The sequence below is a fragment of the Oryzias latipes genome, chromosome 7 (genome assembly GCF_053564925.1).
Source record: "Oryzias latipes strain Hd-rR chromosome 7, Olatipes_Hd-rR_3.1".
Classification (NCBI taxonomy): Eukaryota; Metazoa; Chordata; class Actinopteri; order Beloniformes; family Adrianichthyidae; genus Oryzias; species Oryzias latipes.
In genome coordinates this window covers 10612819-10638174 of record NC_136243.1, presented here as the reverse complement: position 1 = coordinate 10638174, position 25356 = coordinate 10612819, and the positions used below count along the sequence as shown (strand labels likewise).

General features: G+C 38.9%; 2 protein-coding genes across 12 annotated transcripts in view; both read left to right on the top strand.

Moving 5' to 3' along the window:
• Positions 1–13052, top strand: part of src (SRC proto-oncogene, non-receptor tyrosine kinase) — a 39747-nt gene extending 26695 nt beyond the window's left edge. For 2 of the 4 annotated variants that reach the window (XM_011477601.4, XM_011477600.4), the window contains 10 exons: positions 53–151; positions 2222–2248; positions 3471–3574; positions 6268–6417; positions 6500–6655; positions 8693–8872; positions 9787–9863; positions 9941–10094; positions 10836–10967; positions 11063–13052. In XM_011477601.4, the coding sequence (XP_011475903.1) occupies positions 53–151; positions 2222–2248; positions 3471–3574; positions 6268–6417; positions 6500–6655; positions 8693–8872; positions 9787–9863; positions 9941–10094; positions 10836–10967; positions 11063–11271 (1288 nt within the window). In that variant the 3' untranslated portion in view covers positions 11272–13052. The remainder of the gene's footprint in view (positions 1–52; positions 152–2221; positions 2249–3470; positions 3575–6267; positions 6418–6499; positions 6656–8692; positions 8873–9786; positions 9864–9940; positions 10095–10835; positions 10968–11062) is intronic. The other 2 variants (XM_004071000.5, XM_011477602.4) reach the window with 1 other exon arrangement.
• Positions 13053–16943: 3891 nt separating this feature from the next.
• The window catches only part of mical1 (microtubule associated monooxygenase, calponin and LIM domain containing 1), a 32286-nt gene continuing 23873 nt past the window's right edge, over positions 16944–25356 (top strand). For 4 of the 8 annotated variants that reach the window (XM_078949807.1, XM_011477605.4, XM_011477606.4 and 1 more), the window contains exons 1-3: positions 16944–17587; positions 17899–17990; positions 23228–23523. In XM_078949807.1, the coding sequence (XP_078805933.1) occupies positions 23266–23523 (258 nt within the window). In that variant the 5' untranslated portion in view covers positions 16944–17587; positions 17899–17990; positions 23228–23265. Of the gene's footprint in view, positions 17588–17898; positions 17991–22081; positions 22230–23227; positions 23524–25356 lie in introns of those variants that run through there. The other 4 variants (XM_078949806.1, XM_011477604.4, XM_078949805.1 and 1 more) reach the window with 3 other exon arrangements.

The following is a 25356-nucleotide window of genomic DNA, read 5'->3' as shown; positions in this document are numbered from 1 at the left end:
GGCTGTGAAATGAGCTCTGGTGAAGCCATGTCTTATCATTTTATCTTTGCAGAGAAGGGGATTGGTGGCTGGCCCGGTCCCTGGCCACTGGAGAGAGCGGCTACATCCCCAGCAATTATGTGGCTCCATCCGAGTCCATCCAGGCAGAAGAGTAAATTTTTCTGTTTTTTTCTTTCTTGCTTTGCTTCTTGTATTTGTGAGCAATGAAGAATCAACTTGCATTTTTTAACTCTTTTCTTATTACTTTACATCAGTTTCAAACATCTTCTTTGTGGACTAGTTTGGCATGCTGGATTTTTTTTAATTAAAATACAAATAGAAAACTTCTTTGACCCTAAAATATGTTTGTCAAAAGGGTAAACAATTTTTTAAAATGAGTTTTATTCTGCCAAAACTAAAAAGTCCCAAATTTCGTTAGACAAAGAGACAAAGTCACTTTTGGCCTGCCGTATTTTCTGCACAACAAGGCACACCATAAATGAATGATCTATTTTGGAAATTATGTCTCATATGAGGCGCACCAACTTTGTGGCGCATGATGCGATAAGTCCGTCAGTCCAATTTCATTAACCAAGTTAACTCTAGGACTTTATTTTATTGATTACTACACGTTATCAACGTAAGAAGTGTTAGTCGCGCTGGCATGTTGACGATAACTGTAACTCTCAACCTTGTTTGCCACATCTGTAAAAATCTGACAGTGTGCTATAGCTAATGCTTTAAAAAATGGCTTGAAGGATTTAATTACCTACTACCCAGTAAAAGCCACAATATAGAATTGACAAAAAATAAACTGAGATATTTTTTTAAATATATCTCAATGTATATAAAAAAACACACAAAGAAAAAAAATTGCAGTATCCTGTTTTCATAATATGTAGATTGCATCAATTATTATATGTTGATTTAAAATATTTTTGCTCACAAAAATGTTGTTTAAGATGCAAAAATATTGACATGAGTGTTCAGGCACCTTATTAACCCACTGTTTCAAATTTGATTATCAGATTATTAACATGGTGTAACTGCTTTATTAATAATTATCAAATTTAGCAATCTTTTAATACAGACAAGTGTTTTTTTTTAAATGAACAACGAATGAATAAGTTATTATCACCACAAAGTTGAGAAAATTTGTCAAAAAATCTTTCGCCAAGTGTTTTTGAGATTTCATGGAAGCAGCCAGTTTGAAATAACTAGGAAAAGCCATTTTACTGCCCCTAGTGGAATGACGATGAACTACAGGACAGAAAACATTGACCAAACATGGATTGGGATTTAAAGGAAAGTTTGGATCGTGCTAATGAAATCGAGGTCTCAGAAATGTACCGGTATATCCCCCAACAAATAGATGTTAAGAAACATACATTTATTGATAAAATCAGTTTTTTGAAAGAAATCCATTGAAATCCAGCCCTACTAGACACTGTTTACAACATATTTCTTGTTTAAATATACCAAAAAACATGTTTATTTTTCTAGAAAACACAAGTGAAGCCTTGATGGATGATTGGAAAGCTAGACATCTAAAGAAATGATATGCTTTCACCTCAGTGCAACCATGGTTTAAAGTTTAATTAGGTTTTTTGAAACAAGACAGTTGGGAAAAAAGCCTAAAAGATTAAATAAGATGATTTGCTCGGGACTTTATTCATATTTGACCTAACTCTACATTGGGATCAGTCAGTGTTGCCCTGTTTTCTAATCTGAAGAGCATCTGTGTTGCTCCCCATAAGTGCATGCACTGTGACTCTGCACGACAAGCTGCCAGCAGTCGCCCTGCAGCTCACATGCCATGCAGAGCTGCTGCATGTGCAATGATGTGGAGCTGCACGGAGGCTGTTGGGCTGACAAAACAGTAACTACCTTTGTGTCTTTTTTGCCGTTTCTAAAAGCTAGTTCTATTAAGGGAAGAAAGTTGTCTATGGCTTTGCAACAAGCCAGACAGACAGCAAAAATACACAGCATGTTGTTGACTTTAGAACCAACAAACCAGTTATGAATTAACTTTTTACGCTATAGGCTAAAGAATTAGTCCTTGGAGCAGCTACACTACAAGAAAAACAAATTGGTCCCAAAAACTTTGCCAAAAGACAAAAATGTATCCCCTCTGTGCAACATTGACTGCATGCTCATGCTGACCTGCTTGCTTACAGTAAATCTCACAAGCTGACCTTGTGTAACAACTTTATTTCTCACTTTCTGCCTCCTGCTCCTCCAGTGATCTCAAACTGACTCTAGACTCCAGGTAAGCAGCTGTTGCTCTGGAGGCATTAGCATGTTCTGGAAAATCATGAAACCAAGGGGTTTTTTAAAGTAAAAGGCCTTACCGTAATAGAGCACATCCACCACGTTCAGCTCCTGATTATTATTATACGACAGAATTTTGAAATATTTGTCAGTGTTAAGTTTTCTCTTCTCTTTTTGCAAATCTTGAGCATTTTCAAAGTCCCACTCTGCTCATCTTTTAATCTATTTTTAAAGCGTTCCCAGCAGACTTTTAATCATCATGAGTCTGTTTTTAGCCTAAATTAAATTTTAAAAAACGGTATCGTTGTCTTCCCCCTCCTATTGCTGACATCTACATTCTCCCACTAGCTTACAGCCCCTCACACCCCCAACCTAACATTAGCGGTGCAACAGAAATGGCGAGCAATATCGTAGCCATCCAGACGTACAGTTTAGATCCAGATTCCAGCTCAGACGAGGAAAACAAAGACGTTCATGGATCTATTTAGCTGTAAGTGGATGCATCAGAATGGAGCAGAGCGGAGTGCTTGTGGCATCCTGATTCTAGTTTCTGCAGGACGACTACACGCTTTTTCAAACGGCAGTTTTTCACCTGCTCCTGGTTTATAACGATTTAAATAAAGAAATACTTAGAAATGCAATTTTAATCTCAATTTTTTTTGTCTATGTCCTCCATCATGAGAAAAATGCCAGAAGAACATGTTAAAAACATGGTTTTCATTAGAGTGGGTGTTTAAGGAAATGTGTTTGAGCGGGTTAAAATGCTGGGAAAGTACTGAACCTATAGTCTTAGTATGGCTCGTTTACATTCCAGTCACATTCAGGAGCTGAGCAAATCCATTTGTTGGAGAAGAAAAACCCTGGAGAACCCAAGAACAACTGTCTTTTGGGCTTTTAAAGCTAATTTGACCTTTTTTTTTTGTTTCATTTTGGGTAACAGCAATAACAACGGTCAAAGAAATGAAACATAAAAATATAGACGGATAACATTTGAAAAAAGAAATTAACTGGGAAAATGTGACTCTGTGGGTTCTCCAAGGACAAAAAAAGAGTTTCTTGAGTTACCAAAGAAGGCCTGTAGACTGAAACTTTAAAAACCCTTGCATGGAACTTTCTGAAAACCTTTTTTTTTTTTTTTTTTTACACACATTTCTTACCTCACCAGTCTCACCTTATATTTTTGCCGATTTTTTTTTTCTTCTTCTTTTTTTTCCCTCCAGATGGTATTTTGGCAAAATCACCCGCCGCGATTCAGAGAGGCTGCTGCTCAGTTTGGAGAACAGGAGAGGCACGTTCCTGGTTAGAGAGAGCGAGACCACCAAAGGTGAGCGCATTACCTTTCACTCCTCTCCTCAGACAAGCAGGAAGTGGCTAAAGGTTTCCTGTAACTATAAAACTTTTACTCATTCATTTACCTCAACATGACAAGTCGTTCGAGAAACCAAGACTTTTAAGAAAACAGATTATTGGAGAAAATGATGTTGTTGTTTTTTTACATGTATGTAAAACTACAGTGAATCTGCACTGCTTCTGGATTGGTGTTTCCTCTGTAGGGTAACTTTCTCTTTTACTTGAAAAAGAATCATTTTATGCATCCTCATAGCTCAACAACCTGACATCTCACGCATTTTTGAGGGCCGTTTAACATCCGCCTTTCTCCATCCTGCTAAAGAAGACTTGCACAGCTGCAAAAACAAAGTTCCTTTTGCTTTCACTCCCGGTTATTTTTGGGAGATTAAGGTTTAAAATCTAATTTAAAAGGTTAAAAACAAAAGGTGTTCTGTCGTGGATCATTTCCTTTTATAAATATAAAAACTGCATCTTGCTTAAAAAAATAGTATTGTTTCAAAGTACATTCAGTCCTAAAAAGTCATAAATCATTTTCAAAGGTAAGAAAATTATGTGTGTGTCGGTGTGTGTGTGTGTGTGTTGAAGCTTCACTCAGAACACGTGTGAGTCCAATAATAATGAACTGTTAGTAAATGAAGAAGTTATTCTCAGGAAAGCTTTGAATTCATTGAATTGTGCTGTAAATGGGGCTGTGCAATGGTGAGCGCTCACCTCCCAGAGAGAAGGCCCTGGCTCAATACCCGGCTGAGACTTTTCTGAATGAAGTTTGCATGTTCTCCCCGTGCATGTGCGGGTTTTCTCCGGGGACTCCAGCCTTCATCTCACCGTCCAGAAAGATTCGTCAATCGTTGATTATTTTTCTGTTCCGGATGGACCCCGCCTTCGCTCACCATTAGCCCGGTTAGGCTCCAGCAACCCCGTGACCTCGAAAGGGATATAGCGGGTTAGGAAGATGGATGGATGTGTTATTTATGAAAAAATAGATTACTTTATTCTCATTTCTTAATCAATTATATTAATGTTATGTCGTGTTTTAGTTACCGTTAACCTTTTAACGTACTTTATTTACCATCCTTCTTTTATATCTAAAGACCTGGTGTATAAATTAAGTTAATTTCATTCACGTCTCCATCAACTATATGACTCAATCTATGTCCAAATATATTCTTTAAATGTGCATTTTTATAACACAAAATTGTAGAAGCTAAGCTTTTCAGTTTACGTTCATAAGAAAAAGACTCAAATTAAAGATGCTTTTCTGCTTCAAACAAAAAGTCAGTAATATAAAAATATGCACTTCTCTTTCACATATTAAATTATGAATGAGGGAAAAACAACAGTTGGTTAGGGAAGGTTCAATCCTGATTTTGACGTTCACATTTGTCCTTAAACCACATTACCTTTTGTTTTTTCCTAGAAGGCTGACAGAACACACAATAAGTTTGAAGCTTCTGAGATCATCACATTACTTGATTTGTGCTGGAAAAATGAAGCATGAAGATTGTTTAAAAAAAAAAAGATTTCTTGAATGGAAAGGAAGGTTTGCGTCACCAAACGCTGGACCTTGTCTGCAAGGATTTGACTCAAGCACTGAAAAACGGACTTTATGGAAAGTGTTTTCAAAAGAATGAAGGAAAAACAAACAGAAAAGCTTTCACTCATGCTGTGATGTCATTCTGTCCAGCTTTGTCCATTTAGGACAAACTGAGGTTTTTTTTTGCAGTCCTTAAGTGTCAAACGGATTTAAATTTTAGGCTTAAATCTCCTGAAATCAGTTTCTGTTGGGATAACATCTGCCTGGAGGTCAGAGGGCGCAGGAAACGGAGACACAAACCCCTTTAACCCAAGTTTCAATCAGACCAATTCATTTTTCCCCTGAGCCAAAAATAACTTTTTTTAAAGCAACTTTAAAATGATTTTCTGTCAGTTGATGATCCAAAGAAAAGCTAACTTTCGTGATCTTTGCTCCCTTGATGCCAGTTTACCTTGATAATGTAGAAAAAAAGACTATTGACTGCTCAGTTTTGGGACTCGAAAGGGTTAAAGTGAAATTGAGCTTGACGCTGTACATGATCCTTTCATTTGTTGTTCTCCTGGAGTTATGGAGACCTCCTCATTTGTTCTTTTTTTTTTATAGACCTGTAAAACGTTGAGACCACCACGCAGGAAGCTCAGTTTGAAATCTCACTAAAACAGAAACGCGGTGGAGAAGAAAGCAAACTTGTGGCAGTAAAAAGCAGCCGCCCCGCTGAGCTCTAACAGAATCAGGCAGATGAGTGAGACGCATGTGGGACCGACGGGTTAACGGGACGGTCACGGCGGCGTGTGTGTGTGGTGGGATGTGTGTGTGAAAGCTCTGAATCAAGCGAGAAAAAGGGTCAAGGTGGGGATACGGATAGCTTCTAGATGGGTGGGGAGGAGGGGATTGGAGGCGGAATTAGGTCAGAGTGAGATGAGGCGGAGGGCTGCACCACCACAGGCCACATCAGCAAGGATACATATCAAAAGCAAGGAAGCATGGCCTTGAGCGGCTGTTTTCTCTGAACCACTGCTCCCTCTGGTGGCAGGCTGAGCGTGTCGTCATACGTGTGCTTTCCTTTTTACTAGAAGACAACGAATGCGATCCTTTTCCTGTCTGCATGCCTAAGCCGTGTTGTGTCCTCCCAGGTGCCTACTGTCTGTCCGTCCTGGACTACGACAACACCAAAGGGCTGAACGTGAAGCACTACAAGATCAGGAAGCTGGACAGCGGAGGCTTCTACATCACCTCGCGCACACAGTTCAGCGGCCTGCAGCCCCTCGTCAACCACTACCGCAGTGAGCCTTGATGCACTTGATAGACTTTCCCGCTACTTTCCTGCAGCCGCTTTGAAGAACTCCCCCTGTCCTCCCTCTGCAGAGCATGCCGACGGACTGTGTCACAGTCTGACGGACATTTGCCCAGTACTGAAGCCCCAGACTCAGGGTTTGGCCAAGGACGCTTGGGAGATCCCCAGAGAGTCCCTGCGTCTGGACGTCAAGCTCGGGCAAGGCTGCTTTGGGGAGGTCTGGATGGGTAAGTCCTGCTTGGCTCCATTTCTTGAAACACACTGTGGGAATAGAAAATCTACGGATGAATTCTGTGCATAAAGTTATATATTAAATGAGAAAAACTTGCAATTGGTAAAGTGGTTTGGCTGATACTTCACACGCTCATGGATCAAGCTGATCTCAGAGCGATCTCGTGTATTTTTTTCCTATTTTGTTTGCACGTTCAAGTGACCATGTCCAATGAAAAGTCTATGTAAACCAACATAAAATACACATTTTATTAGTCTGTGGAATGTGGGTTGCTATTCAAACCACCTTGAACTTTGACCAAACAGGGACTTGGATTTGGTAGCGACGTAGGGATGGCGTCCCTTTAAATACACAAAAGGGACAACCTGTTGAAAATTGATCATGAAGGAGAATGGAGTATTTGCTGTTTGTGCCCGGATGGATTTAGATGACACCAAGAGTGCGTTCAAGATTTAGCGTGTTCTTGAACGCCTGTCACGTGCATGAAGAGGCAATTGGGTCACGTGACACTTTTTCTGTTTCATAGACACCTGACTATTATTACACACATTATATACATGTTGATTCCACCCGACTCAACATAAAATAGAGGAATGGGCTGGACTGTTGAGATCACTGATAGGTTCCAGTGTAAATTACAAATTCTGATTTAGTCTTAGTCTTTGGATTAATAGCCTTCAGTCTTATGTTAGTCATCTGAAATCGTTTAGTCTTTGGTTGTGTCTGAATTCTCTCACTGAGTTAGTGTACTATTTAGGACGTTCCCCATTTCGTCCCAATCCAATCCCCATGGTAATGTTCAATAAGACTCTGCAAAAAACTAGTGTTGTGCACTGGATTAGCTAATATAGACCACAATGCATTGTGTTTGAACCCCTTTTTCATGCGAAAAAATGGATTTAAATATTATTTTTGTAAACTATCCAGATTTTCATCATCTGGACATACTGAGTTCATAAACAGTCTTCCCAAATATTCATACTTATTAGTTCTTAGGAGTAGTAAGGACAGAGCCTTAGTCTAAGTTTGATTGACAAGATTACATAAAGGCCGTGTCCCACAGCCACTGTGTACATTTTGCGCATTTTCCATGCATGAAATTTTGCCTTTCGTGATACATGCATGATACACGTCATTCATACGTGTTTCTTGTGTTCGTCATTTGTCCATTTGCACAGATGTCCGTCGAGGGTTTCAGCCAACGGGTCTTTACATGAATACAGTTTTGAGTTGTTCAAAATGTTTGGTGGGTTGGGAATTACACAGGTTAAGCATATTTTATGTCATTTATCTGCAATTATTACGTAAATCTTACAGCGTTTTTATTGGATGTCTTCACCATTTGTCCTTACATGATTACATTTTAATCTTATTTTTACACGTTCACCAAAGTGTTTGTTATATTTCACCACAGCCTTCATCATCAGATGCTACATTTTTATGAAGTTTCTTCATTTTTGTCCATGAAAATGGTTCATTGACCTACTTTTATAGTTATATAATATAAAATATATTTCTGTCTTGAACTGAACCTAGCCAATTTCTATAGTGATTTTTTTTTTAAATCTCTTTTGATTTGTAAGGACATTACCATCCTGTAACCTTCCCTGTCCGAGAAGGGGAAAGTATATGGGATAGACAAACTTGATTTTTGTTTTAAATGCACAAATTAGAGCTGCTGCAGAGCTGAAGATTTGACAGGAACTGAAACGCGGTGGAGAAGAACAAAAAAGGACAAACCAGAAACACCCTGCAGGTTCCTAAAGACTAAAAAGGAAATAAAAGTATACATTTCCACAATCATAACCACTGTGGCAAATAAATATAAAATATAAACAATGAGGATTACAAATACTTTTGAACCTAGACTGTTTACTTCATTTGTTATAAAATTGATCTAGTTTAGGTCAGAGTTAATGAAAAATCTACTGTTTGCATATCAGGCCCCGAGTGATGAACTTACAACGTTTTATGCAATTTGGTTTTCAAATGAGCTTCAATGCGGAAGTTAAAGGGCTCTCCCTCATTACAGGAACGTGGAACGGTACTACGCGGGTGGCAATCAAGACCCTGAAGCCAGGTACCATGTCCCCCGAGGCCTTCCTGCAGGAAGCCCAGGTCATGAAGAAACTCAGGCACGAAAAGCTGGTCCAGCTCTACGCCGTGGTGTCGGAAGAGCCCATCTACATCGTCACAGAGTACATGAGCCAGGGTGAGAATCAACCCTCAGTTGTTTTTTTCTTTACATTCTAGAAATATAAAGTGTATTCAGCATTTTGTCCGCACAGAGAATTCACAAATTCTGAAAAAAAAATCATTTATACTTCAGGATTCAGTGTTGAAAAAACCAAATCTACGTTAAATTTCTTACATTTCTGTTGTATTCTCCTTATTCTCATTTTGGCCCACAGCAGTCCTGGTTTGCAAGGACCATGTTTCTTTCTTTCTCAATTCTTCTTTCTTATTAGACTTTTGAACAGAAGTTCAAAAATACTGAAAAATATACCAAAAGCTGCACACACCTAGTACCCGGTGAAAATATTTTGGGCATAGTGAGCATTCTCCCCCCACGCTCACAGTGGGAGTAACCGCCAAAAAGAAAAGAAGCAAAAATCTCCTATGTGGTTGAAGATATGCTTTAAAATCCACCAAACCAAAAAAAAACATGTCATGGATATCCAAAGTAGGTTTTGAAATTATTATGGGATGGCCACAGGATCTATGGATGTGAAATATGGCGACAAATTTTCCCACAGAATGGGAAAAGGATCATTTGATGTTAGTCTTGTTGGTGTAAAATAAAAATGAATGTAGGCTTAATAAGCTTTTTTTTATTATTCTCTGCATCTTCTAGGTTAAATTGATAACAGTTCTTTAAAGTTTGACTTCCTGTCACAGGACTTCAAGCGCACATCGCAGAATTTTTTCATTGCTTTCTGCAGATCTGGGAATTATTTTTAGCCCTGAAATGTTTACCTACTTACATCACATAAAGCTACGAGGGAGGTCTAAATTCCTGATTTGAAATCCTCAAAGTGCCCCATTCCTGCTGGAAGTTTCTGGAAACAAACTTTAAAGAAGCTCCACTGGGCTCTCACTAACTGCAGCATCTGTCCCCGCTGACAGGCAGCCTGCTGGATTTCCTGAAAGGGGACATGGGTAAGATGCTCCGCCTCCCTCAGCTGGTGGACATGGCCTCCCAGGTCAGTGGTGATCGTCCGCTGGGCGCGCTTGCTCTGCTGTTTGTGAGGCGTTCAAAGAACCGTTGCTTCTCGCTCAGATCGCCTCAGGGATGGCCTACGTGGAGAGGATGAACTACGTGCACAGAGACCTTCGGGCCGCCAACATCCTGGTGGGAGACAACCTGGTTTGCAAAGTGGCAGACTTCGGTCTGGCTCGCCTTATTGAGGACAATGAATACACCGCCAGACAAGGTAAGACCATGACCGGATACCATTCACCTGAAAACTAAAATCCTGGGTGGAGCTACATTTGGTTCCCATACAACATCTTTAAAATGCTTTATACCATGGTCCATGTGAATACTTGGTTCTGACTGGCCGCAAGGTGTCCAATAAGAAGTGATAATGCACACCTATAAAAGAAGTTCCGGCCATTTAGTTACTAGAACAACAGGTGTTATTCCACAGGTTATCACTACAACAACAAGACAGTAGAAAAGGTTTCTTTCCTTCAAATATCTCTATGATGGACGTGACAGTAGTTCTGTCAAATTTTACCATCAACGCAAAGTTGTCTTTCATTTTAACGTGTTCGTTGCCTGTCCTTCTTTCTTGCGTACCCTATTGCTTGATCCAGAGTGAATATGCATTGATAAATATTTTAATTATTAATTAACGAAAGAAAATTGTTGATGCACATTTAATGATCAGAGTCGATGGGGGATATTTCTTTAAAAAAGCGATCGATAGGAAGCTCCTGTGTTCATCTTCTGGACAAAAACAATCAAACAGAGGTGAACTTTCTCTCTGAAACAAAGTTTTGTTTCACTTAAGATGACGTTTAGCGCATACACCACTTTCCTTCACTGGTTGAGAAAGAACAGGTGCATGACAACACGTTTCAAATCTATAGACTAAAAACTGGACCCAATGCCTCCTGGATAGGAAGGTAAATTCTGTTTTTGATGTGTTTTATAACTTATTTTTACACAGGAGCAAAGTTTCCCATCAAGTGGACGGCCCCCGAGGCGGCGCTCTACGGCCGCTTCACCATCAAATCCGACGTCTGGTCGTTCGGGATCCTGCTGACCGAGCTGGCCACCAAAGGCAGAGTTCCCTATCCAGGCAGGAGCCTTTTTTTCCCTCCACAGTGGGGAAACTCAAAGGTGTCACTAAAAGGCTGCTTTCATGTCATCTTTCTGTGCTGCTTCGTCTTCCAGGGATGGTGAACCGGGAGGTGTTGGACCAGGTGGACCGCGGCTACCGGATGCCATGCCCGGCGGATTGTCCCGAGTCGCTACATGAGCTGATGCTGACCTGCTGGAGGAAAGAGGCGGAGGAGAGACCCACCTTTGAGTACCTGCAGAGCTTTCTGGAGGACTACTTCACCTCGACGGAGCCACAGTACCAGCCGGGAGAAAACCTGTAACCGGACCGCTGCAGAACTCCAAATCCCAATTCCGTGTTGCTGTTTTCTGTTCTAACGAGCAAACAGGTCGTTTGTCATACCTGGTTTTTAAAGTCTCCCGACAAAAAAAAAAAAAAAATCCCACAGATTGCTGAAATGTCTTAGAACGTGATGGTACGACTCATGGAACTGGTGGAGAAACATGGCAAGTCTTGACCTGCTGAGAATAAACCACACTGTCTTTGGATCCTCGCTGAAGCCGTTTAATTCCATTTCCAAATGTCAGATGTGACGTGGATAATCACTTACTCTGTCGTCTTTCTGCTGTCATTGTGCTGGGATCGAGGCTGCATGATAGGATGCTCCTCCGTCCTGGATACACAGTCATCCGATGGATGCTTCCGGGGGCAACAGTACTTTTATGGGAAACTTTTCTGTTTTTATTATGACTCACAGACAACTTTGCAACACTTTTCCACCAGAGTGAATCTCATAATTCCCAATCTAGAGTCGGTAAAGTTTCACTGATCAGTCGCACATAGTTTTGGTTTTGGCCGACATTCATCTATCGCAAAGAGGAGACAGAGGCTGTTTTTTTTTAATCACTTCAGGTAAAAAAAACAACAACTATTTTTTGAGCGGGAAAATGCCTCTGTTTTTGGGCCAATCATGTTTTCTATTCATCTGCACTAAAGTTTATTTTATTAACTTTCTAATATGATGTTTTATTCCTGCAAGGATCAGCCACTGTTTGGAGTTGCTGCAGCAACCTGTGTGGGTTTGAGGAGTTTTTAAAGCATTTAAACTAAAAAAAAAGTCCATGTCTGCTTCCAGCACTGACATTCATTGAGATAATCCCCCTCCCTTTTTTTTAAGTCTGCATTATCTTTTTTTTCAAGTGGTGCACCTTTTGACTTTACACTGGAGTTACTGTTTTTGTGTGCACATCAGGTTGTGCCTACTTTTGACCAGCAGAGGGCAGACAACAAAGCATTTCTGCACACTTTAAGCTTGTGTAGAAAAAAAAAACATTCTGAAATTTACATGTAAATATCCCCAATAATACTAATAGTTTGTACATACAGTCTTTCTAATTTATTTCTTTTAACCCTTTTATTTTTTTAAGTTTGGTTTCCAGCTCCACGGTTCTTTTTTGTGGTCATTTGACGGGTTCAATAACAGCTGATTCCGAGGCAAACATAAATTATGAAAAGTACTCTTTGTTACATGTTTCTTTCTTTGTGTGGATTATATTTTGTGAATGACTGATGGAACTGGGGAGGGGATGCGGCACCAAGTTTTCCCACATTTGTAGTGAGACCTGCATCCAACACCACAATAGTTTAATCCTTTTATTTTCTAAACGATATAATCCACTTCACGGTGTGGATTAGAGGCTGGAAATCAAAGAGTATGCCATCGTCTGGAGCATTTTTTGGAGCCTCCTTAGCCTGGATTTCATTATGCACTGCTGATTTCAATCAAACAGCAGCATTTGCAGCCCATAGGAGGAGATTGGTTACTATGTTCGCTGTGGACTGTACCACCATGGCGGGTGAGCGACACAGAAAAGGTCACATCATCTGTATGCAGCCTTGCTTTTTAACCTGAAAGGACATTTCCTGTGATTTTTCTGCACGTCTGGCTATGCAGATATTTTTAAAACCTGTGATATTCCTATAAAAATATACACTTTTCTATCATATTCAATGAGTATTTTCTCATCAATGACTCTTTGTTAAACTCCTCTGAATACTGTCAAGGTTTGAATAGCGGCATTAAAATTTGTATATTGAAAAGCTTCTCCTTGTTTTTGCTTTTTTTTTTCTAAGCTGATATTTTCTGTACTTACAGCTCATGTAGTTTTGGCCACAACTGCAGTTCGGTTTTTCCTAAAATTTGATCTTATTGGAAATGAAATTATTGGAAATTTCTCAAGTATTCTCGCAGAACAACAAAGGATGGCAGAGAAAGGGGGAATTTACATTAAGAGTAGAGCAATAACTCTTCAAAAATACATTATTAGGGAGCAGGTTTGGTGCTGCTTTTCAGCTCCGCAAGATCTTTTATGTATTTTAATTTCTGCTCTGTAATTATCCTTCAAGTTTTAGGAATTTTTTAACTTTGAAAATGGAACTTTGAAACTCCTATAGCTATAAAACATCCAAATAAATATATATATTAAAGTATGACTCAACAGTCAACCATTTCCTTGTAAAACACATGCACTCTTCTCAGGAAGAATTCCTAATAGACATTGTTGCGTGTTAGAACATGCAGGTGAGACTGTACTGAGGAGCTGAGCTATTTGACCTGAACAAAGAGAGCTGTCAGCTAAAACAACAAAGAATTTAAAAAACTACACTTCTTTCAGGAAAGTCAACCTGGTTTCAGACTGAAGCTGCTCTCAGTCAGATTTTAGTTGAGTTTGGAATATTTGCCCTCAGGACCAGGGAAGATGGCAGTCTCTATACGGTAGGGACGTAATTGATACAAATCAAAATCAAATCAAATCAAACTTTATTTATAAAGCACTTTTCATATAAAAATATAACACAAAGTGCTTTACATTAAAACAACAAAATATAAAAACAAGCAAGCATTAATAAATAAATAAATAAATAATAGGGCCCCCCTCCCCGTACCTAGCCCCCCACGCCTTTCACACCTCCCACTCTCTAACTGATGGAAATTGACAATGAAAAATAGGCTGTAAAACATATGCTGAGCACAAAAACATGATGCGGGAAACGCTAGTAATTGGAACCTCCCCCCCTGTGAACAGCCGCATAGACAGCCAAATGCAACATCACAGGCGGGGACCGCTCCACCACAGCTAAGCGGTGATGCAGGTCCCCACCCAGAGCCGCAGAGGCTGAACAGCAGCCGTCCCAGAGGGAAAGGTTCCAGCTGAGGAAGCACCGGAAATAAAAATGAATAAAAATTGAGAATCAAAAAGTAAACATATTGATAAAAACGATAAAACATTGAAATAAGGTAAATTAAAATAACACGTTAAAAATCAGGTTCAAGTTCATAAAACAAGATAAAATGGATAAAGAAATAAAATAAAAATAGAAAATACATATAGATAAATAACTGAATAAATAAATAAAAGTAGTAAAATAAATGAATAATAAATAAAAATTAGCTAAAAGCCAGGTTAAAAAGATGGGTCTTGAGCCTTTTCTTAAAAGTATCGATGCTCTCTGCGGCTCTCAGGTCCTCTGGCAGACTGTTCCATAAGCGGGGACCATAGTGCTGAAATGCAGCTTCTCCACAGGTTTTAGTTTTTACAGTTGGAATGGTTAACAGACCAGTGCCAGAGGATCTCAGGGTCCACGAGGGTTCATATCTTACTAAAAGATCTGATAAATAAGAAGTCACAAGACCGTTAAGACATTTAAAAACGGTTAAAAGTATCTTAAAATCAATCCTGAAGCATATGGGGAGCCAATGCAGGGATTTTAAAATTGGGGTGATGTGAGCCCGCCTCCTGGTCTTTGTGAGAACTCGAGCAGCAGAATTTTGGAAAAGCTGAAGGTTCCTAATGTTGGTTTTTGGAAGACCAGCAAGCACGGTGTTACAATAATCAATTTTACTCATGATAAAAGCATGCATTAGCATCTCCATATTAGCAAGAGAGAGTAGTGGGCGGACTCTAACCAGATTTTTGAGATGATAAAAACCAGTTTTAACCACCTGTTTTATGTGGGGGATAAAAGTCAGCTTAGAGTCAAAAATAACACCCAGGTTTCTGACTGCTTCCGAATGACTTAAGGAAAGTTCCTGTAGCTTCAGAAACTGTTCCTCTCTCTTGGCTTCAGGACCAATAACTAAAATTTCAGTTTTTTCCTGGTTGAGCTGCAGAAAATTATTTGCCATCCATAATTTTACATCTAAAATACAGTTAAAAAGTGCTTCTATTGGTCTTGTGTCATCAGGAGACATAGCTATATACAGCTGGGTATCATCAGCATAGCTATGAAAACTGATGTTGTGGCTCCTGATGACATTCCCCAGAGGAAGCATGTAAATGTTAAAAAGCATTAGACACCTATCAAAGAATCGAGAGTGAGAGTAACAAGAATATCTGTTGAAAACCACAGATACAAACAAGAGAATGTTGATAAAAGGCATGAGGAAGTAAATCATTTCTGGTAAACTTTGTCAGTGTCTCTTTCTGTTGTATAGTGTTGCATTGCTTTGTACTGACTTTACTTTTTTATGTACGTGTGATGCAAACAAAATGACGTCCAATCACAAGGTCGCTTCCACCAAGTTGGGTCCATTCTGATTGGCTAAAGGTATATATGTGTTGTGTGCATTTTATAACCCCTTTTTTCCCCCACACTTCAAACAATACCTGAATAAAATAATGTCACACTTTTTTCAATTTATCTACACAAAAAAGACAAACCGTCGCAAAATGTCAAATTTTCATGTTTGACGCTGTTATGTCAAATTGTTTTTATTGCCTAAAATAAAATTTTAAAAGTGCCAGTAAGAAAAGAATTTCTATAGGTGACGAGGTATTTTCATTTATGGTTGTAAATGTCAAATGAATAATAAATATCTAGATTGTATCCCATTTATATAAAAGAATTGGACCGTATGGTTTCACCATGGATTCATGGACCATGTATAAACAAATGTATCAAATCATAATCATAGAGACACACAACCCTAATATAACTACACAGTAAGTTCTGCACATACCCAGAACAGCATTCAAAAGTTTACCGTCAAGCCACGTCAGATTTAATCTACCAACTGCAGATGACATTCCATTTTCGATGTGTTAAAATCTGAAATTGATTAGAAAAAAGGTTACTCATTCCTATGAAAGGCTTCCCTTAGCAAAAAGTAGTACAGTTGACCACATACACCACATAAAAACACACATTTGCTTTTTTTTCACCATCAGACAAAAAATAAAGTCAACTTTTCATGTTTTAGGTCAATTACAAATAGACAAATTATTTCTATTTGCTCAATTTCAGAAAAATTACATTTTTAGACCAGTTTTTATTACTTTCTTCAATGAAAAGTTTACATACGCTAAGCTCACTATGCTTTTAAACAATTTGGGTAACACCAGATGATGATGTCATCTCTTTGGAAGCGTCTTTGGAAGTTTATTGACAGTATTTGAGTTACTGAGAAACTCACCTGTGGATATATAATATATGTTAGGGCACATTTGAAATACGCTCACCAGTTTGTACAGGAAAACAGGAAAAGTTTCTTTTTAATTCATGTCTGACAGTGAGAAACAAAAAGCAGGTGTGTTTTTATGTGGTAGATGTAAGTATCTTGTTTCAACTGTACACTCAAAGTTAATTTTAATAAGTATACTTTAGAATAAGTACAGCAAGTATACTTGGCCATGTATATATATGTGTAGGAAGTATACTATAATACTTCCTCAGACTAAATTGGAACATTTAAAGTTTATGATATATAGATAGTAAATAAAAAGTAAACTTCAAGTATAGTGCCTCACTTTTAGTATAGACTAAGTATATTTGCAGTAAACTACTTTTTGCTGCGGGTTTGTTTAACAACTTTGATGGTTTGACAAATGAGAAAAGAGCTCGACTGACAGCAATTAATTACAAAGTAAATTAATCTGCAAATATTTCACCTGCTTCTAAGAAGTATCTATAGAAATGTCAAACTGAGTAGTAATATTTGTTTTCTATTTGCCGTCTTTTAGTGGTTTTCTGAGTATTTTCCCCACAAATTTAGAGAAAATTACATTGTCTTTAATAAGTGTGTGCTTTCACACTTGTCTTTCATGTCAGCACGTATATCAGATTCGTATATTATTTCTTTATTTTCCCGTGTCTAGTTTGTTTTATAGTCTTTAAGTATTTTAAAATTATTTTATCTTCAGTGCTGATTGCTTCCTTGTTCGTCAGATTGTTTTTTTTTTTATTTTACAGTCAAAAATAATTGGTCGTAAAATACAAAAATACCTTAGTTAGTGTCATGTTTGCCATTATATAACTTTAAGGTGGTGTCGAGTTTCAATTTGTAAATATTATTTAAGCAAAATTCCGTCTTGGCAAATGAAAAGAAAAAAACTTTAAACTCCCTTTTTGAACAGCTAGCTAACACAGCCGGGTTGGCGAGTCACGTGCGCTCGCGCTCCCCGCTAGCAGCTGTGTCAGAAAGTGCCGGAAGAGACTTCTCTGCAGCAGTTTGTGCGCGAGCGCAGGTAAAAGCCTGCACGCGCTCCCTTTACTCGCAGACAAAGGTGGGCAGAGAACGCGTGAAAAGTGGGACACAGCGTCACAAAGAGCCGCTTCCAGCAGCGCCTCAGAGCTGGAAGGTAAGCGAAATGGGCTGTTTGTTTGTTTGTGTCAGTTGTGCCGCTTTCAACAGAAGAGTCACTTTAAATGTATCTCAGCATGTGAAGCCCGCAGCCCGGGTTGATATTTATTCTGCCTTCCTGCTGATTTTTTTCAGCTTCCTAACATTGTGCAGTCCCAGTACTTTTCTTTTCCTAGTTTGTTTTTGTCATGTGAAAATTTTTCAAATACCTACTTTTATGTGTGGTCTTTGAGTCATTCAATTTTCTCTTATATGGTTCTTATAAAAATATGAAATATAAAATGATATTTATTTTGTTCGGTTTTAAAGTCGTCCTTGTGAGACCGGCTGGGATGAGGGTGAAGGTTTGAGACCACGTCCAGTAACAGCTGATCTGGCACGTCCCCCTCTAGAGCCATAAGGTGGGTCAGTCCTCCACCTGGAGAAGGAAAAAATGGGTCACCTCACCTTGATGTGTTACCACTTCCGGTCCTGGCGAAGTTCAAGCATTCTGCTTGAACTTCTAATCCCCTAAGAGTTACTGTTGTCTCAACATTTTTGCCAAGCCTGTTTGACAAGTTGGTTCAGAAAAAGATCAACCAGATGGGATATTTTTAGTTGACAGCCTGTTTTATATTCACACTCAGCACCACCTCTCACTGGCTCATTGTTATTGTTTTATTTTTTTTTAGAACAGTATCCTTGTGGTACTTGCAGTCCTAACGCAAGACTGCATCAAGGTGTGTTCACCTTTATTTGATCAAAGTTCAAAATGTGAGAATGCTATTGGAGAAAGGTCTCATCGTGATTGATTTAGATACAAAATTCTTGTCTTTTGGTTGTAGTTTCTATACATTTGTGGTGGTTATCATTGATCTCTCCATGAAGACTTTTTTTTTTAAACATACAGCTGCTTTTCTTTCAGTTGCTAATTTTAGCTCATCAAGTCTAACTGTAATGACTGAAATGCACCAAAACTTCCTCTTGGGTTCCTTTGAGCTGCATTAGTAGCTCTGTTTCAGTAAAGAGCTACACATGAACGGTTATTATGCAAGGAAAGAATTCCACATCCAACAGTGCACTAAAACAAGGTATGCACGCACATGCAATGACCTGTTTGCTAACATGAGAGAGAGCTTTGGTAGAGAAACGTGTCAGGAGGAAATGGCAGCGTGTGTTGATTGCAAAACTAGAGTTCTGGCTGTGAAAAGTGGCCAAACGTTGAAAGGTGCTATTAACAGTTTATGTGTCTGAGCTGCTGTGAAATGCTGCGTTCAATCAACATTTTGCTCCTTTTATTTCTTAAAGTCTGAGTCCGGTCATCTTTTGATCTGTTTTCAAAGCATTCCCTGTGGTCTTTTAGTTATGGTTGAGCTGCTGTTTTTTTTTTTTTAGCTAAAATGAAAGAACAGAAGACATAGTTTCTGCAGAGCGGCAGTAGTTCATTAGACATTCACCTCTGACTGTTGCTCCTCACACCCTCAAACTAACATTAGCGGGGCAACAAAAATGGCGAGCAATATCGGAGCTATCCAGCCGTTCAGTTTTGATCCAGATGCCAGATGACGGGAGGAAAACAAGGACGTACACGGATCTATTTGTCTATAGGTGGATGCATCAGAATTTTTTGTTTTTTTTTTACTCTTCCTGGTTACCAACAATTTGAATAAAGAACTACCGTATTTTTCAGAGTATAAATCACTCTTTTATTTTATTTTTTTCTGCATAGTTTGGCTGGAGGTGCATCTTGTTTGTGATTTAAATAAAGAAAGAAATAAATGGCACCAACCACTAGGGGGCACTCTAAATGTGTGCATCAGTATTTGCTACTGACAGCAATGCAGAAGAAGAAGCAGCGCTCAGTCTCATGTTGGGCTTGGCATAATTGTTCCAAATCGACACGGATGACTAAGAGTTCAAGGGTTTAGTCATTTCCAGTGATTTTAAAGATTTTAGACTTGTTAGCATTTTCTTTATACTATCTTTATTGTTGTTCACATGTTGCTAGATTCCTCCGATGTTTATTGAAGCTAAATACAGTTACTGTAGTGAAGCGTGCAGAAATTCAGTCAGTTATTATCTGTTCTGTTGATGTGATTTGTCTTTTAAGATAAAATATTTTTTGTTTCCATATTTGATTCCTTAGAGCTTCTCTGCACCATCCCCAACAGCATTTAATGGAAAACCTTATTGAATAATTATACCCAAGTCAGTTTTCATCTAAAAATGTTATTTTAGTTGGAGATTTTTAAGGTGTCCTCGTTTCATATTATCAAATAGCCGTAACATGAAGATGTTTGCATCGTTCTATTCCTCAAAGGTTGTTTCCACATTGGATCGGCAGACTCTTTAAACTCGGCACACAGACGCACAGTCGCGTGTGTTTACATTTGACAGGATGACAAAGCATCAGATGTAGAATCGAGTTGCGTAACGTGCCATCGGCGGTCAGCTGTGGCTCACACAGTGGGTTTCCTGAGCTCTGCTGCTCACGCTCTGCAGGTCCACACTTGTTTCGACATCGATGTTTGATGGACGGATCGTTTCCATCGAGTTCTGCATGCCGAAAATGAAACCGGAAGTGGGGGGGCAGTTTAACCACATTTTAAGCAATTAACACTTTTAAAAGGTTTTTGAAACTTTTAAGGTTTGGTTTAATTTTGGGGTAAATGAAGAATTGATCTCTTTTGAAGCCTTCTTCTAGTGGTCACTAGAGGAACTGCAGCAAGTGGAATTTCCTAGTTTCTCAATAAAAAATAAATAAAAAGCATTAAACATTTTTTTAAAAGGACTAGAATGTTGATGGTTCATTGTTGGGTTGAAGTTAGACTTTTAAACATTAGAGTAAAAGCAGAATTGCTCTTGTCTGAAGCCTTTCTTGTGGTCATTGGAGGAAGTGCAAAATGTGGTGCTTTTTCATTTGCATGAAGTGAAGAACAGGATGGATGTAATGTTGAATGTTTACAGTAATCCTATCTTTTCTACAGCAAATTACCAAAAAACAAAGTAACATATTTCTTTTAGAGCAAAAACATTTGGATTAGTTTTCATTTATTATGTTATTCACCAGTGAATGTTTTGCATTTATGTAGGGCTTTTTCTTTGGTGATGGAGAAGGTGCTGTGCAGCTGGACTGAACCTGCCAGATAACTAATGTGTTATCATTTTTTTAATGCACACCCAGTAGCCAATCAGAATCGAGGATTCACCCGGACCACGCCATAAATATCTATTTATCATTTGGGCCCAAAGTTTATCAGGAGTAAAGTGGGACCTCAAAGATGCCAGAATTATGAAAATGCTGATTTTTTTTATCTGGACGAAGGCCCCAAATAAAAGATGCTAAAATAACACCAGGAGACTAAAGTTGACACAAGTTTGCACAACTAAACCGCTTCTCTATTGAATCATCTGGAGTTCTTGTTGGTATCTGACTTAATAGGGTAAACAGTCTCACTTTTATGGTTCCTGCTCTTTGGACATGGTGTGAAACGGGTTCATTAACCACTGAAAGCTCTGCTGCTTCAATTCAGTTGTATTTTCTTCAGGAGGATTTCTCTGCGGAGAATAATGTAAAATGGATGTAATGAAAATTGTAATCTTTCACTCAAACTTCATTACAGTAGATAAGGTACGGGGAGCAGTAACTTAGATATTTTTGGTTACCAGCTTGTTTCTTGAATCTGACACCGAAACACAGGGGTGCTGCTTTTTATTTGATAATCTGGTTGTTTAGCTAGTTTTTGTCATGTTGTTAAAGTCTGTGAGGATTTCTAGAGGTGTAGTGGAGCTCTACAGGCTGTGATGTGAAAGCTCACTGACTGATGATGCTGCAAAGGGGAAAAGTTTAAGATCAGACTCAGAACTCTGACCAGTGGATTCTCTATTTGTTTCTGTGAATACAAAACTGTTGAGAGATGCAACAGACAAGAAAAACCAGTGATGTTTCAAAATAAAACCCCAGAAGCCGACCCTGGTTTACCCCTCACACAACTACCGGTACATGTTTGTTGGTAGAAAACCTGACTGCATCGCCCACCATCATCTCAATAGACGGTGCATGAACCCATCCATAAAAGATTCAACTACCTTTGTGGCGACACAATACAGTCCAGTTCTTTTACCTAAATGGATACAATCTAGATATGTTATTATTCATTTGGCATTAAAGATTATAAATGAAAATGCATTTTAACACAAAGTCATTTTTCCTTCCTACTGGCACTTTAAGCAACAAAAACCAAATATCTAGCAAAAGAGCGTCAAACATTAAAACCTGACATTTGGGGTCTTTAAACCTGTTTGGTGTTTTGTGGTTAAAAAAGTGTCTCATGTTAATTTATTCAGGTATGAAGGGCTGTAAAAAAAAAAGGGGTATATGTTGATTAGTGAACACGACACATGCTTCACTTTGGTTCACCTTCACCCAACTTGGTAGAAGCGAGCTTGTGATTGGACGTCTTTTTGTTTGCATCACACGTTCATAAAAAGGCAAAGACAGTAGAGCCACAACAGGAAGAGACTCTGGCAAAATTGACCAGAAATCATTCAGTCATTTACTTCCTGGGTGATTTTATACTTTTTTTACCCACAGTATATTTTTGGTATTTGTGTTTTTCAACCAATACTGTCGTTACTTCTGGAACTAGATAGATTTTTCGGTACGTATCTTTATCTTTTACATCAACTTTGATCATCCAAACAGGACCAGGTTTCACACTGAGTTGGTAGAAAGATAAAAAAAAAAAACTGTTTTCTTTGTTTGTTTGATTCTTCTTTAAGAAACTTTGATATGAATGACTGTATGTGGTTAATGCAGACTTGGAGTTGTTTGGTTTTTTTAATTTTTGTTTGGTGGTGTTCCTTTTGATGAAGGGTAGCTCGGCTTGAAAAACACTGTCCTAGATGATGTGGAGTTTGTAAGGCCAGAAGCTTTTTAAGCTGACTGTCGCAAATGTTTCACTGAAAGATGGATTTGGAGTCTCACTAAAGTAAAGAAATGAACAACTTCTCCTTCATGATTTGACAAAACCCAAGTTCACAGAGCTGAGGATTAAAAAGGTTTAAAAAAAAAAGAGCAGAAATTAATCAACTTTTAAAAAAAAAAGACATGGCAGACTATGTAAATGGTATTACAGTCTTCTAAATTAGAACAATGGTGGGAAGTTTTGGAGATAAAATCATCAAGTTGCTGTGAAAAGATGTGAGACAGGATGAAAAGGAAAGTACAGCATGATTCCTCTCAACACTGTTTCAGTCAAATCCCGTGGCTCTAGCTGATGACATGGAGTCCAGTTTGGACCCTTTGCCTTCTCCTCCTGCGAGTCAGCTGTGGATGAGAAGTGAGTGAGTCATCAGCTCGGGGCGGACTGCTCGGCACAAACAAGTCATAAAAGAAAAACACAGGAAACCACCAAAGCAACTTACCAGGGGGTTGATAATGACGCAGCGGGCCAGGTGACTAGTCGGCGCTCGAGCTCTATGACTATATTTAGGAGACGTGAGAACGGGGACTTTCTGCAGCACAGGAGGTGGAACTGCTGTCAGGAACCTGTAAAAGTGCAAACAAGACTTTGATCATTTACAGTCAACACACCCCACAGGGAGGTTAATCAAGGTGGGAGGTACTAACACCTTCATCTATCTCCCTCCTTCACAGTTTTCTACTGAACGCTGAGGCCTCCTGAAAAAGACGCCATGGCCAACCAGGAGTCTGCCAACGCTTCCCATGCTACGTTTGACCTTTTCATCCAAGCCAAGACGTGTCAGGAGGTGAAGCAGCACTTCAGCGATCTGTGTGTGCAGCTGAAGCTCGATCCCAAAGACTACAGGAGTTTCTACAGCAAGTTAAAAGAGAGACTGAACTACTGGAAGGCCAAAGCTTTGTGGACCAAGCTGGACAAAAGAGCTTCCCATGAAGATTACCAGCAAGGGAAGGCCTGCAGCAACAACAAGGTACTGTCTTTTTTTTCACCTTCATTAGCCTTTTTTTAGTTTTATTTTATTTTGAAGGTGAGACTAAAAATATCAGTGATTTTATCTTTAAGCTTTTTTTTTCCCTATTTGATGATATTACTGAGACTGTTTTTCAGGAAAATCCACACCATCTTGAGATTAACTGTAAATAAATACGACAGAGATGATATCAGGTGGAAGAACAGGTTTTTCCAATCATTCTTAGGGGGCGGGACAATTCCAAACTTTCATTTTTAAAGGCATGTCACATAATTATGGATGGTTTGCCCATAAAAGTTCACATTTTTATGGCTTTTTTTTAAGGATTGTCCCTTTTGACCTTAGATAATAAATGACAGCCCTCTGAGTGACAGCAGACGGTAAATGTTACCACACTACCGAGTCTGTTTTAGGTATCAGTGAAGCTTTTACATGGAGGTGCATGATAACGTAGCCGAATAAAAAGATCATTAGCTGCGGTTACTCCATAGCAGGGGTTCTCAACGTTTTTGTAGCGGAGGGCCAAATTAGGAACCCGACATTAAGCTGGGGGCCAATTCTTTTGGGGGAAAAAAAAGGATAAACAGACAACGTTGTTTTTGATAACTTTAATGACCAAGTGTCATTTGTACAGTTAACCAGATGTTTTCCCAGTTGCTGTCCAGATCTTCTACTCGTCTACTAATTGTATCATTTGATAGACCTATTTCTTCAAACTTTTTCTTTTGTTCTGGACAAACAATGTCAGCTACTTTCAGCATACATTCTTTTTACAAACTCCCCGTCACTTAAGGGCTTGCTACGCCGGACCATTTCCAAAGCCACAACGTAGCTAGCTTCTGTCACAGCTTCACTGGATTTAGCCATTTTTGTAAACATCTGCTGTACAGCATAGCCTCGTTGTAGTTGTTGGATCTTATCGTTGTGCTCCTTTGTCATAGTTCTTATGTTTTGTAACATAGTGATGATTTTTATTGAATTCTTTGAGCATTGCATTTACCTGCTTGCAAATAAAGTACATGACTTTATCCAGCCTTTTAGGAACAACAAAGTAAACATTTGTCCACTTAGCTTGAAAGCGCCTTTTCTTCTCGCTAACACAACGTTTTCCTCAAAGGAACCCGCTCTGGCTCTTTTATTGAGGGCCACAAAAAATCTTCCCGCGGGGCACCATTGGCCCCCTGCTCCAAAGCCTCCTCTGGAGTGTCACACTGTCTATGCATGACGTAAAACCAGCGCAGTAGTGGCCTACAATCGGGGAAAAAACTGTATATATACACCACGATCGGATCAGCAATAAGCATAACCCACCAGTGAATCTAATCGGGGCAGAGGACGTAACTGTTATTTTATTGTTATTTACTGTGTGTGTTTTGCTGCCAGACACCTGAATTTCTCCCTTGTGAGATTAATAAAGTTTTATCTATCTATTCCGATTTGCGTGTTTCCATGACACATTTTTATTCTGATCAGGCGTTTATTCCGATTACTTTTGTCCATGTAAATGCAGCTAGTGTTAACATTGGCTAACGTGGCCATGAGCAGCACAAAGACCGTAAAGGTTTCAGTGTGTCTGCAGCTAAATTCAGCATGGCTGCCCTGTGAAGGGTTTCTTTTAAACCTCAGACACACAATAAACCTGCTTTTTCACAATGATTGTAAAGCAGCAGTGATCCAAGCATAACATACAATCACTGTTATGTATAAACAGAGTTGGTGGTTGTCTTAGTTGCTTTCCTATCAGAGAGTTTGTCAAACAACATCTGAACTGATTGTAAAAACATTCATTTCTTTTTTTTTATCTTTTACTTATGCAAATATTTTATCTCTGAG